General features: G+C 50.3%; 2 protein-coding genes across 2 annotated transcripts; both read right to left on the minus strand.

The window, feature by feature from the left end:
• Positions 1–253: 253 nt before the first annotated feature.
• Positions 254–3,139, minus strand: LOC137298729 (uncharacterized; the record flags this gene model as incomplete). The annotated part of the gene is made up of 2 exons (XM_067831007.1): positions 254–392; positions 2,124–3,139. Coding segments are annotated over 2 exons (1,155 nt in total), but the record flags the coding sequence as incomplete, so codon positions are not given.
• A 6-nt stretch (positions 3,140–3,145) lies between these two features.
• LOC137298730 (mucin-5AC-like) lies at positions 3,146–8,910 on the minus strand (the record flags this gene model as incomplete). The annotated part of the gene is made up of 4 exons (XM_067831008.1): positions 8,862–8,910; positions 5,868–6,600; positions 4,244–5,609; positions 3,146–4,177 (listed from the first exon to the last, which is right to left on the minus strand). Coding segments are annotated over exons 1-4 (3,180 nt in total), but the record flags the coding sequence as incomplete, so codon positions are not given.
• Between the last annotated feature and the right edge of the window lie 3,668 nt (positions 8,911–12,578).

Genomic DNA, 12,578 nt, shown 5'->3' on the forward strand with positions numbered 1-12,578 from the left:
GCGCAGAAGGAGGGGACGTGGTAGAGGCAGAAGGCGCAGAAGGAGAGGACGTGGTAGAGGCCGAAGGCGCAGAAGGAGAGGACGTGGTAGAGGCAGAAGGCGCAGAAGGAGGGGACGTGGTAGAGGCAGAAGGCGCAGAAGAAGGGGACGTGGTAGAGGCCGAAGGCGAAAAAGGAGGAGACGTGGTAAAGGCAGAAGGCGCAGAAGGAGAGGACGTGGTAGAGGCAGAAGGCGAAGGAGAGGACGTGGTAGAGGCCGAAGGCGAAGAAGGAGAGGACGTGGTAGAGGCAGAAGGCGAAGAAGGAGGGGACGTGGTAGAGGCCGAAGGCGCAGAAGGAGAGGACGTGGTAGAGGCAGAAGGCGCAGAAGGAGGGGACGTGGTAGGGGCAGAAGGCGAAGAAGAAGAGGACGTGGTAGAGGCAGAAGGCGAAGGAGACGACGTGGTAGAGGCAGAAGGCGAAGAAGGAGAGGACGTGGTAGGGGCAGAAGGCGAAGAAGGAGGGGACGTGGTAGAGGCAGAAGGCGAAGAAGGAGGGGACGTGGTAGAGGCAGAAGGCGCAGAAGGAGAGGACGTGGTAGAGGCCGAAGGCGCAGAAGGAGAGGACGTGGTAGAGGCAGAAGGCGCAGAAGGAGGGGACGTGGTAGAGGCCGAAGGCGCAGAAGGAGAGGACGTGGTAGAGGCAGAAGGCGCAGAAGGAGGGGACGTGGTAGAGGCAGAAGGCGCAGAAGGAGGGGACGTGGTAGAGGCAGAAGGCGCAGAAGGAGGGGACGTGGTAGAGGCAGAAGGCGCAGAAGGAGGGGACGTGGTAGAGGCCGAAGGCGCAGAAGAAGAGGACGTGGTAGAGGAAGAAGGCGCAGAAGGAGGGGACGTGGTAGAGGCAGAAGGCGCAGAAGGAGGGGACGTGGTAGAGGCAGAAGGCGCAGAAGGAGAGGACGTGGTAGAGGCAGAAGGCGCAGAAGAAGAGGACGTGGTAGAGGCCGAAGGCGAAGAAGGAGGGGACGTGGTAGAGGCCGAAGGCGAAGAAGGAGGGGACGTGGTAGAGGCAGAAGACGCAGAAGGAGGGGACGTGGTAGGGGTAGAAGGCGCAGAAGGAGGGGACGAGGTAGAGGCCGAAGGCGCAGAAGGAGGGGACGTGGTAGAGGCAGAAGGCGAAGAAGGAGAGGACGGGGTAGGGGCAGAAGGCGAAGAAGAAGAGGACGTGGTAGAGGCCGAAGGCGCAGAAGGAGAGGACGTGGTAGAGGCAGAAGGCGCAGAAGGAGGGGACGTGGTAGAGGCCGGAGGCGCAGAAGAAGGGGACGTGGAAGAGGCCGTAGACGCAGAAGGAGGGGACGTGGTAGAGGCCGAAGGAGCAGAAGGAGGGGACGTGGTAGAGGCCGAAGGCGCAGAAGGAGAGGACGTGGTAGAGGCAGAAGACGCAGAAGGAGAGGACGTGGTAGAGGCCGAAGGCGCAGAAGGAGAGGACGTGGTAGAGGCAGAAGGCGCAGAAGGAGGGGACGTGGTAGAGGCCGAAGGCGCAGAAGGAGGGGACGTGGTAGAGGCAGAAGGCGCAGAAGGAGGGGACGCGGTAGAGGCCGAAGGCGCAGAAGGAGAGGACGTGGTAGAGGCAGAAGGCGCAGAAGGAGGGGACGTGGCAGAGGCCGAAGGCGCAGAAGGAGAGGACGTGGTAGAGGCAGAAGGCGCAGAAGGAGGGGACGTGGTAGAGGCCGAAGGCGCAGAAGTAGAGGACGTGGTAGAGGCAGAAGGCGCAGAAGGAGAGGACGTGGTAGAGGCCGAAGACGCAGAAGGAGAGGACGTGGTAGAGGCAGAAGGCGCAGAAGGAGGGGACGTGGCAGAGGCCGAAGGCGCAGAAGGAGAGGACGTGGTAGAGGCCGGAGGCGCAGAAGAAGGGGACGTGGAAGAGGCCGTAGACGCAGAAGGAGGGGACGTGGTAGAGGCAGAAGGCGCAGAAGGAGGGGACGTGGTAGAGGCAGAAGGCGCAGAAGGAGAGGACGTGGTAGAGGCAGAAGGCGAAGAAGGAGGGGACGTGGTAGAGGCAGAAGGCGCAGAAGGAGGGGACGTGGTAGAGGCAGAAGGCGCAGAAGGAGGGGACGTGGTAGAGGCCGAAGGCGCAGAAGGAGAGGACGTGGTAGAGGCAGAAGGCGCAGAAGGAGAGGACGTGGTAGAGGCCGAAGGCGAAGAAGGAGGGGACGTGGTAGAGGCCGAAGACGCAGAAGGAGAGGACGTGGTAGAGGCAGAAGGCGCAGAAGGAGGGGACGTGGTAGAGGCAGAAGGCGCAGAAGGAGGGGACGTGGTAGAGGCCGAAGGCGAAGAAGGAGGGGACGTGGTAGAGGCAGAAGGCGCAGAAGGAGAGGACGTGGTAGAGGCAGAAGACGCAGAAGGAGGGGACGTGGTAGAGGCCGAAGACGCAGAAGGAGAGGACGTGGTAGAGGCAGAAGGCGCAGAAGGAGGGGACGTGGTAGAGGCAGAAGGCGCAGAAGGAGGGGACGTGGTAGAGGCAGAAGGCGCAGAAGGAGGGGACGTGGTAGAGGCCGAAGGCGCAGAAGGAGAGGACGTGGTAGAGGCAGAAGACGCAGAAGGAGGGGACGTGGTAGAGGCCGAAGACGCAGAAGGAGAGGACGTGGTAGAGGCCGAAGGCGCAGAAGGAGGGGACGTGGTAGAGGCCGAAGGCGCAGAAGGAGGGGACGTGGTAGAGGCAGAAGGCGCAGAAGGAGGGGCCGTGGTAGAGGCAGAAGGCGCAGAAGGAGGGGACGTGGTAGGGGTAGAAGGCGCAGAAGGAGGGGACGTGGTAGAGGCAGAAGGCGAAGAAGGAGAGGACGGGGTAGGGGCAGAAGGCGAAGAAGGAGAGGACGTGGTAGAGGCCGAAGGCGCAGAAGGAGAGGACGTGGTAGAGGCCGAAGGCGCAGAAGGAGAGGACGTGGTAGAGGCAGAAGGCGCAGAAGGAGGGGACGTGGAAGAGGCCGTAGACGCAGAAGGAGGGGACGCGGTAGAGGCCGAAGGCGCAGAAGGAGGGGACGTGGTAGAGGCCGAAGGCGCAGAAGGAGAGGACGTGGTAGAGGCAGAAGACGCAGAAGGAGAGGACGTGGTAGAGGCAGAAGACGCAGAAGGAGAGGACGTGGTAGAGGCAGAAGGCGCAGAAGGAGGGGACGTGGTAGAGGCCGAAGGCGCAGAAGGAGGGGACGTGGTAGAGGCAGAAGGCGCAGAAGGAGGGGACGTGGTAGAGGCAGAAGGCGCAGAAGGAGGGGACGCGGTAGAGGCCGAAGGCGCAGAAGGAGAGGACGTGGTAGAGGTAGAAGGCGCAGAAGGAGGGGACGTGGCAGAGGCCGAAGGCGCAGAAGGAGGGGACGTGGTAGAGGCAGAAGGCGACGAAGGAGAGGACGTGGTAGAGGCCGAAGGCGCAGAAGGAGAGGACGTGGTAGAGGCAGAAGGCGCAGAAGGAGGGGTCGTGGTAGAGGCCGAAGGCGCAGAAGGAGAGGACGTGGTAGAGGCAGAAGACGCAGAAGGAGAGGACGTGGTAGAGGCAGAAGGCGCAGAAGGAGGGGACGTGGTAGAGGCAGAAGGCGCAGAAGGAGAGGACGTGGTAGAGGCAGAAGGCGCAGAAGAAGGGGACGTGGAAGAGGCCGTAGACGCAGAAGGAGGGGACGCGGTAGAGGCAGAAGGCGCAGAAGGAGGGGACGTGGTAGAGGCCGAAGGCGCAGAAGGAGAGGACGTGGTAGAGGCAGAAGGCGCAGAAGGAGGGGACGTGGCAGAGGCCGAAGACGCAGAAGGAGAGGACGTGGTAGAGGCAGAAGGCGCAGAAGGAGAGGACGTGGTAGAGGCCGAAGGCGAAGAAGGAGGGGACGTGGTAGAGGCAGAAGGCGCAGAAGGAGAGGACGTGGTAGAGGCCGAAGGCGCAGAAGGAGGGGACGTGGTAGAGGCCGAAGGCGCAGAAGAAGGGGACGTGGAAGAGGCCGTAGACGCAGACGGAGAGGACGCGGTAGAGGACGAAGGCGAAGAAGGAGGGGACGCGGTAGAGGACGAAGGCGCAGAAGGAGGGGACGTGGTAGAGGCAGAAGGCGCAGAAGGAGAGGACGTGGTAGACGCCGGAGAAGGAGGGGACGTGGTAGAGGCCGAAGACGCAGAAGGAGAGGACGTGGTAGAGGCCGAAGGCGCAGAAGGAGAGGACGTGGTAGAGGCAGAAGGCGAAGAAGGAGGGGACGTGGTAGAGGCAGAAGGCGCAGAAGGAGGGGACGTGGTAGAGGCAGAAGACGCAGAAGGAGAGGACGTGGTAGAGGCAGAAGGCGCAGAAGGAGGGGACGTGGTAGAGGCAGAAGGCGCAGAAGGAGAGGACGTGGTAGAGGCAGAAGGCGCAGAAGAAGGGGACGTGGAAGAGGCCGTAGACGCAGAAGGAGGGGACGCGGTAGAGGCAGAAGGCGCAGAAGGAGGGGACGTGGTAGAGGCCGAAGGCGCAGAAGGAGAGGACGTGGTAGAGGCAGAAGGCGCAGAAGGAGGGGACGTGGCAGAGGCCGAAGACGCAGAAGGAGAGGACGTGGTAGAGGCAGAAGGCGCAGAAGGAGAGGACGTGGTAGAGGCCGAAGGCGAAGAAGGAGGGGACGTGGTAGAGGCAGAAGGCGCAGAAGGAGAGGACGTGGTAGAGGCCGAAGGCGCAGAAGGAGGGGACGTGGTAGAGGCCGAAGGCGCAGAAGAAGGGGACGTGGAAGAGGCCGTAGACGCAGACGGAGAGGACGCGGTAGAGGACGAAGGCGAAGAAGGAGGGGACGCGGTAGAGGACGAAGGCGCAGAAGGAGGGGACGTGGTAGAGGCAGAAGGCGCAGAAGGAGAGGACGTGGTAGACGCCGGAGAAGGAGGGGACGTGGTAGAGGCCGAAGACGCAGAAGGAGAGGACGTGGTAGAGGCCGAAGGCGCAGAAGGAGAGGACGTGGTAGAGGCAGAAGGCGAAGAAGGAGGGGACGTGGTAGAGGCAGAAGGCGCAGAAGGAGGGGACGTGGTAGAGGCAGAAGGCGCAGAAGGAGAGGACGTGGTAGAGGCCGAAGGCGAAGAAGGAGGGGACGTGGTAGAGGCAGAAGGCGCAGAAGGAGAGGACGTGGTAGAGGCCGAAGGCGCAGAAGGAGGGGACGTGGTAGAGGCCGAAGGCGCAGAAGAAGGGGACGTGGAAGAGGCCGTAGACGCAGACGGAGAGGACGCGGTAGAGGACGAAGGCGAAGAAGGAGGGGACGCGGTAGAGGACGAAGGCGCAGAAGGAGGGGACGTGGTAGAGGCCGAAGGCGCAGAAGGAGAGGACGTGGTAGACGCCGGAGAAGGAGGGGACGTGGTAGAGGCCGAAGACGCAGAAGGAGAGGACGTGGTAGAGGCCGAAGGCGCAGAAGGAGAGGACGTGGTAGAGGCAGAAGGCGAAGAAGGAGGGGACGTGGTAGAGGGAGAAGGCGCAGAAGGAGGGGGCGTGGTAGAGGCAGAAGACGCAGAAGAAGGGGACGTGGTAGAGGCAGAAGGCGCAGAAGGAGGGGACGTGGTAGAGGCAGAAGGCGCAGAAGGAGAGGACGTGGTAGAGGCAGAAGGCGCAGAAGGAGAGGACGTGGTAGGGGCCGAAGGCGCAGAAGGAGAGGACGTGGTAGGGGCAGAAGGCGCAGAAGAAGGGGACGCGGTAGAGGCAGAAGACGCAGAAGGAGGGGACGTGGTAGAGGCCGAAGACGCAGAAGGAGGGGACGCGGTAGAGGCAGAAGACGCAGACGGAGGGGACGAGGTAGAGGCAGGAGACGCAGAAGGAGGGGACGTGGTAGAGGCAGAAGGCGCAGAAGGAGGGGACGTGGTAGAGGCAGAAGGCGCAGAAGGAGGGGACGTGGTAGAGGCAGAAGGCGCAGAAGGAGGAGACGTGGTAGAGGCAGAAGGCGCAGAAGGAGGGGACGTGGTAGAGGCAGAAGACGCAGACGGAGGGGACGTGGTAGAGGCAGAAGGCGCAGAAGGAGGGGACGTGGAAGAGGGCGAAGACGCAGAAGGAGAGGACGTGGTAGAGGCCGAAGACGCAGAAGGAGAGGCCGCGGTAGAGGCAGAAGACGCAGAAGGAGAGGCCGCGGGAGAGGTCGAAGACGCAGAAGGAGAGGACGTGGTAGAGGCCGAAGACGCAGAAGGAGAGGACGTGGTAGAGGTCGAAGACGCAGAAGGAGGGGACGTGGTAGAGGCAGAAGACGCAGACGGAGGGGACGTGGTAGAGGCAGAAGGCGCAGAAGGAGGGGACGTGGAAGAGGGCGAAGACGCAGAAGGAGAGGACGTGGTAGAGGCCGAAGACGCAGAAGGAGAGGCCGCGGTAGAGGCAGAAGACGCAGAAGGAGAGGCCGCGGGAGAGGTCGAAGACGCAGAAGGAGAGGACGTGGTAGAGGCCGAAGACGCAGAAGGAGAGGACGTGGTAGAGGCCGAAGACGCAGAAGGAGGGGACGTGGTAGAGGGCGAAGGCGCAGAAGGAGGGGACGTGGTAGAGGCCGAAAGCGCAGAAGAAGGTGGCGTGGAAGAGGCAAACGGTGGAGAGTTAAGAATCGTAAAAGGAAATTGCGGCGCAGGCGTAGGAGGCGGAGATATAGAAAAGGCGGTGAGATAGTCGTCAATCAGTGCTTCATGGAAATGGAGATTGTTTCTTTAATTGTTTGGTGATGTATTCTTTATTCTCGTTCACCTTTGAATATATTGGGTATTTTGGGCTTTTTTCTTTATATCTTCTCTGAGTAGCGATATTTATGTGATCATATTTGGATTTTCTTCAGGTTCTTTTATTGTATTTTTCACACCTCAGATCAGCCTTCTTCAAAGCCACAAAAGGATATCTTACCAAATTCTTGTAGATGCTTCGGATGGTCCAGATGAAGTCATGAACTGTCGGAAGTCCTGAGTGTGCCCATAAATCGTTCCCTTCTGATGTTTTTGTCTGCATCATAACACGTTTTACAGGCATTGGTCTGTGCTAAATCCACTTTACCAAGCAGACACTCTTTCAAGAACACAGGAGGCCACTGGTGTCAATGTGTTTGGGGATAATGACAGTTCAAAATCTCTGTTCGAAGTTTTCTATTCAATAATATACAGAAAATTGAGGACTTGATTTGATGTATATTTGCGACTCAACCACAACGAAGAACTGTCACATGAAGTCATAGCCTGTTACGCTTCTCGGTGTTGTGCGTCAATTCCATCCAGTATATCTAGGCTTTTAATATTATGAATCTAAATGTGGATGCTGATAACAACTTCATTTTAACCAAAGTAAGTCAACTGATATTCGACCAGGTAAGTTACAGTAATGCGTTCACATACTACTTTTCTACTGCATGATTTTTTCCTAATTATCCCTTTCCATATGTGGCGATGTTGGACTTCTTGATTTCTAACCTATGTTCCCTTTTCAATAGTGCATGCATCTTATATTGTGAAGTAGTGGCGCATTATAGAATGTCATATTGTCCACCTAAGTTATATCAACTTAACCTTTCTTATGGTTAGAATTTCAAACCGCAACCCTTACAAACTTGAAAGACTGTGCCCAAGGACAAAGGGTCACAGCTTGTGCGACACGCCCAATGACTCCAGATAAATTACATACATAAATTACATTACATTACATTACATTACTCATAAATTACATACGCTAAATACGCATCATCATTTACCTGTATCAATACGTAACCAGTGTGTAACTGCATCACCTCATGTTGGTTTATTGGTTACTAGCATGGTGAACTAGGGTTTTGCGCATGCTTCATGAAGATTGTGAGTGTGCGTGCGTGCGTGCGTGCGTGCGTGCGTGCGTGCGTGCGTGCGTGCGTGATTGTATGTTTAAGGTCAAAGAGGATCGAATTCCCTGACCTGCTTCCAGTGTTGATTTTTCCAACACTCGGCTAGGGAAGAGGAAGATAAGGTTTCAGTGTTACAATACCAACTGTTGATAACTGGGAACTAAATATTTTCTTATGAACAGCTTTATAAATAGTTGTCTTCCTAGATTCTTGTTGTTTTTGTAGATTTTTTATTACTATTTTTAGTGTTTTATCAAACTTTTTCTCGGGTGAAAGGTGAATATTACAAACTGTTGGAAAATCTTTTTTGTCATTTGTAATAGAAATAACAATGGTATATGATAGCCATACATTTACAATATCATCAAAAACAATTTTACAATTGATAAATGTTACGTATAGAGACATAAAAGTATTCTATTCCTTGATTAGATACGTAGTAATATATTCTTTCTCTTCCATTCTTTTCACAGGACGCAGGAATCTACGTAAGTTTTTTCTTTCTCTCTCTCTCTACCATCAAACGTTAATATTAAACACATCATATTATCAGATACATCTTTGTGTAACGACTCAACTAAGCCTTTCATTTCTAAATACTTTCTGCACCATTCCTTGGAACTTAAATAGTGAATGTGAATGTTTTCTCCCCTTATATATCTTCTTAAATTCTTCTTTTGTGTTTTACAGCAAGGAAACTGCGTAAGTATTTTTTTAATATATTAGTATATTAGAAAACTGAGAGAATTAATTTGAGAATTTAAGAAATGCAGTTTGTGTTTCTCCTGAAAATGTTCTAAATCCTTGAAAATGATGGACTGATTCGTAATTTCTTGACTATTTACAAACAGTAACAATGACAAAAAAGCTGACGTTTTAGCATTTCATTTTAAAACTCACCGCAACTGTATGGATTATACATGTAGATACCGTAATAAAGGTTATCACGTGTGTTATATTGTATGAACCATAACAATATATATATACTCTTCTAACAGACATCTGGATTGGAGGTTGCGTCGAGCGCTCTGCTGATCGTACAGAAAGATTCACAAAAGATTCTATCAAAACTAGTCTCGACTTACCTTTGTATGACGGACTCGGCAACTTCAACAGCGGATGTGTACAAGCCATTTACGACACCCGGGACGACACTATTCAGTTCAGAACAGATGTTGATTTCGCTCTGAAATATGCTGTTTGTGCATATGGTAAGTGTGATTGATGGAAAATTAGAGGGTGTGTGTGTGGAGGGTGTGTGTGATTGACCCATTTTGTTCTAGGTAGCTTCTTCTACATATGTACTTACTAGGGGACTCAGCAATTGCTTTATAAAGAAATTTTAAATATATGCTTGAAAATGATGGGATGGGGAAGGGGGTCATTGGTTTTGCTCATGAGTTGGCTTATTTGTACGGCTTCTCAATAAAAATCATCATCACCCCCTCTAGTCAGAAATATCCCTTACGATAGTCCCAGTCTGGAGTCGATATTTCTCACTATAATAAAACAGTTTCACGTTGTTTCAAGAAAATATAAGTTTTTAAATTAAGTCTTTTTCAAAGTGTCTGTAGCTGCCTACAATTCTAGGTTCTAGGTGTGGTGTCCACGTCACGATTGAAACTGTTTAATATCTTTTTGAATGCTGATTTTTGTAAAAAAGGTGCTAACTGTTTGTTGCCGTTGCAGATCCAGACACACGAGTCCCAAAGAAATGCTCAGAAAAGATTCCGCCGATAAGGAACTCTCGAGGAGCTTCTCTTACAATCCGACAAATTGCCGCATTGGCCGTATGTATAAACTTGGTTCAAGCTTGGCCTAACACAACCAGAAATTGGATTAGGGGGTCTTTATTATTTGACTTCAACGAATCTGAACAGTTCTGAACACCTTTGACACGGCTTTGTATAACTGTATACATTTTTTCATAAAAAGCAGGTTCTCATCAGAATGTTAATCGCATTTTCTCAGGTTGGACATTAGCAAGAGTAAAATGTATTCGTAGAAAGGATCAACACATCCAAAGATGCTGATACTATTATCAACAAATATCGTATCAAAGTAAGAACGAATGTGCAAGGTCATTATCAATTTATTAACTATTTTTTCTTTTTTCTTTTACAGAGCTTGTATCCTGATAAGGTATGTTGATACTGCGACGATTAAATAAGAATATCCGAAAATCCGAGTTAGAATTGGTCTTCGGTTACTCATGCTTGTTAGAAGCCACTAACAGGATCGGGTTGTCAGGCCCTCTGCCGCCATATCCCAGTTGTGTCGATCGATGTTAATGCTTTTGAACGCTGGATTGCCTGGTCAAGACTGGATATTTCCAGACCTTCGCCCTAGAGCCGGAATATTGCTGAGTGCAGCGTAAAACTTGAACTCACTTGCTGACACATTCCCATTGTCCGTTGCTTCAGGGTAACCAGTTCTGTAAACAACCAATCGGCATCAAGTGCTACGATGAAAATGGCGATGAGGCCAAATCGGGAGTGACGTGCAACGCAAGAAAAGGTTTCTCTTGTAGAGGCAGAGATTGCAAGGACTACAAGATACAGATTTGTTGTCCAGAGAGTAAGTAAAACAGCTTAACATATGGATAACTGAACAAATGGTAGACGGACTAATACATAATGCATTTCTCTCAATGATAATAATACTAACTGTCAGTCCTCATGGAAGCTTCCATAATATTCCAAAACAAGTACACCAAATAATCACAGTATTACATTAAAACGTCCGGACGGATTAGTGCAAAGGTACAGTAAATTAACTCTCGCGCCCTACCGAACATTATTTCAACCCCCCATAGAGTTATGTACTTTGGAGCACTTTTAACAACTATCCTACGACAAACACCGACACACAGTTTCCGACAGCACGGAGCAATCGTTTACATTCCATAAATGGCAAGTGTTATCTGTGCGCCTTGAAGTTCACTTATCTGTTTCAGGCAAGTCGTAAGAGATTAGTGTTTAATTGCACCAATTCGAAGCTAAAATGAATGCATGCGCCCCTGTATAAATAATATTGACCAAAACTAGTCGGAAGCGTGTTACATTGTGCCTTTAAGATTATCTGAGACCAACTGTTCACTTATCGGTGGCATTAATGATATGAAATGCATAATATATGGAGGATACTAAATGACCTTCCACTTTTGTTAAACGAGTTAATGATTTGTTATTAAATTCGCTTTCGCTCGTTTGCTACTAAATCTTTACCGAATTTAAAAACAATGGAATTTCAAGGAAGCGAGTTTAGTATTCTGTTTATTACTCGCCAACATAAATTGAGATAAACTGCGGCGAAATTAGACCAATCCGGGCCGGGGCCGATAAGCCCCGCCCAAATCGTTTTTGACATTAGTGGGGACATCCACAGGCCCTCGTGTCATTGCGAGGATTAAAGGGTTTTTTTAAAGATATGAAAATTTTGAGATGACCCCCAACTTGAAACGCTTCATAGTACAATATATCTTGATAAGGTCGGACATTTCGATGTACCCCTTCCGCCTGCTTTGCCGGTCGCTACGCTGCCATCGACCGATCAAAACTTCATCTAAACATAATTGTGGGCGATTGCCTATCCATCAACACTCATGACACTTACCAGTTCTTTATTGTTTCTTCTACAAGTCGATTGAAAGCTAATTTTGACCCTCAACTAAACTTGTTGGGCTTGGCTTGGAATTTGTCCAAAACCCAACAACTTGATAAACACTACTTTAGCGCAGTCGTCAAACAATGGTCACCTCCTCAAAAGGTGAAGTATTGCATCAAACTTGGGTTAAATATGTGTTCGCGATAAAGCAGAAACCTGCGGTTTCCTCGTGAAAATATGATAAAACCACGTAAAACATTTTGAGTCTGTGTTTTGGACGCATACATTTTGATCTAGTTTATGTTTAAAAATACCTCAAGACAGTAACATGTAAAACAAATCGTAAATTTTGAAATGATTCAGGATTGTAATGAAAATTTGGACTACACATTAATAACTTTATTTCGCGAACACAGGTGAAATATATGTTTCAATATTGATTCCAGTGATATGAATAGTCAGCTAAGAATTTTGTAAATTAACAATTAATGTTCCAAAACTGATTAATGCCGTACCTGGGTGTGACCAGGGCACCATATGTTTTTCCAAATTCTCTGGATGTTGACACATTTTTTATGTGTTATGATACTCGTAATGTTTACTTTCAGAATGATGTCTTAGTAAATATATTATTTACAGCAGGAGCCAAGAAACTAAGTCAGTACCAAGTGATTGCTCTGCCATGATATGTATATAGTTTTTGAATGCCTAGCTCCGCTTTAAAACCGCATGAATCTATTATGTCAGTCAAGTGAGAATAATTATTTATAATTGAATGATTTTATTACTTTTCTACCTTTACTAAAGTACACAAGATTCTTTAAAAACATACTTTGTTATTATTTCCAATGATTTAATTATAACGGCAATTTATTTTAATTACTCTATAACAAATAAAAAAGTAGCAACTAACGCTCTCTTAGTTAAGAAAAACAATTTTAATTCAAGCTCTCCAGTATGCCAGAAAGTCACTATTCTTCTCGCATCGTTTTCGTCTCGCTCCACGCTGAGTACGGTAATTCAGTTCAGCAAGGTCCCATGTCTTTAAGGAAATTCCGAAATATTTAAATCATGGTTTTATAGACACTCGTTTGAAATAATTTTGATATTTTGGATATTGCGTGATAGGCATTTGCTGACACTGTCCATTTCAATGAAAAGGTGTTGTTACTCCTCAAATACTTTACACTAAATTA

This window comes from Haliotis asinina, chromosome 10, assembly GCF_037392515.1.
Source record: "Haliotis asinina isolate JCU_RB_2024 chromosome 10, JCU_Hal_asi_v2, whole genome shotgun sequence".
NCBI lineage: Eukaryota > Metazoa > Mollusca > Gastropoda > Lepetellida > Haliotidae > Haliotis > Haliotis asinina.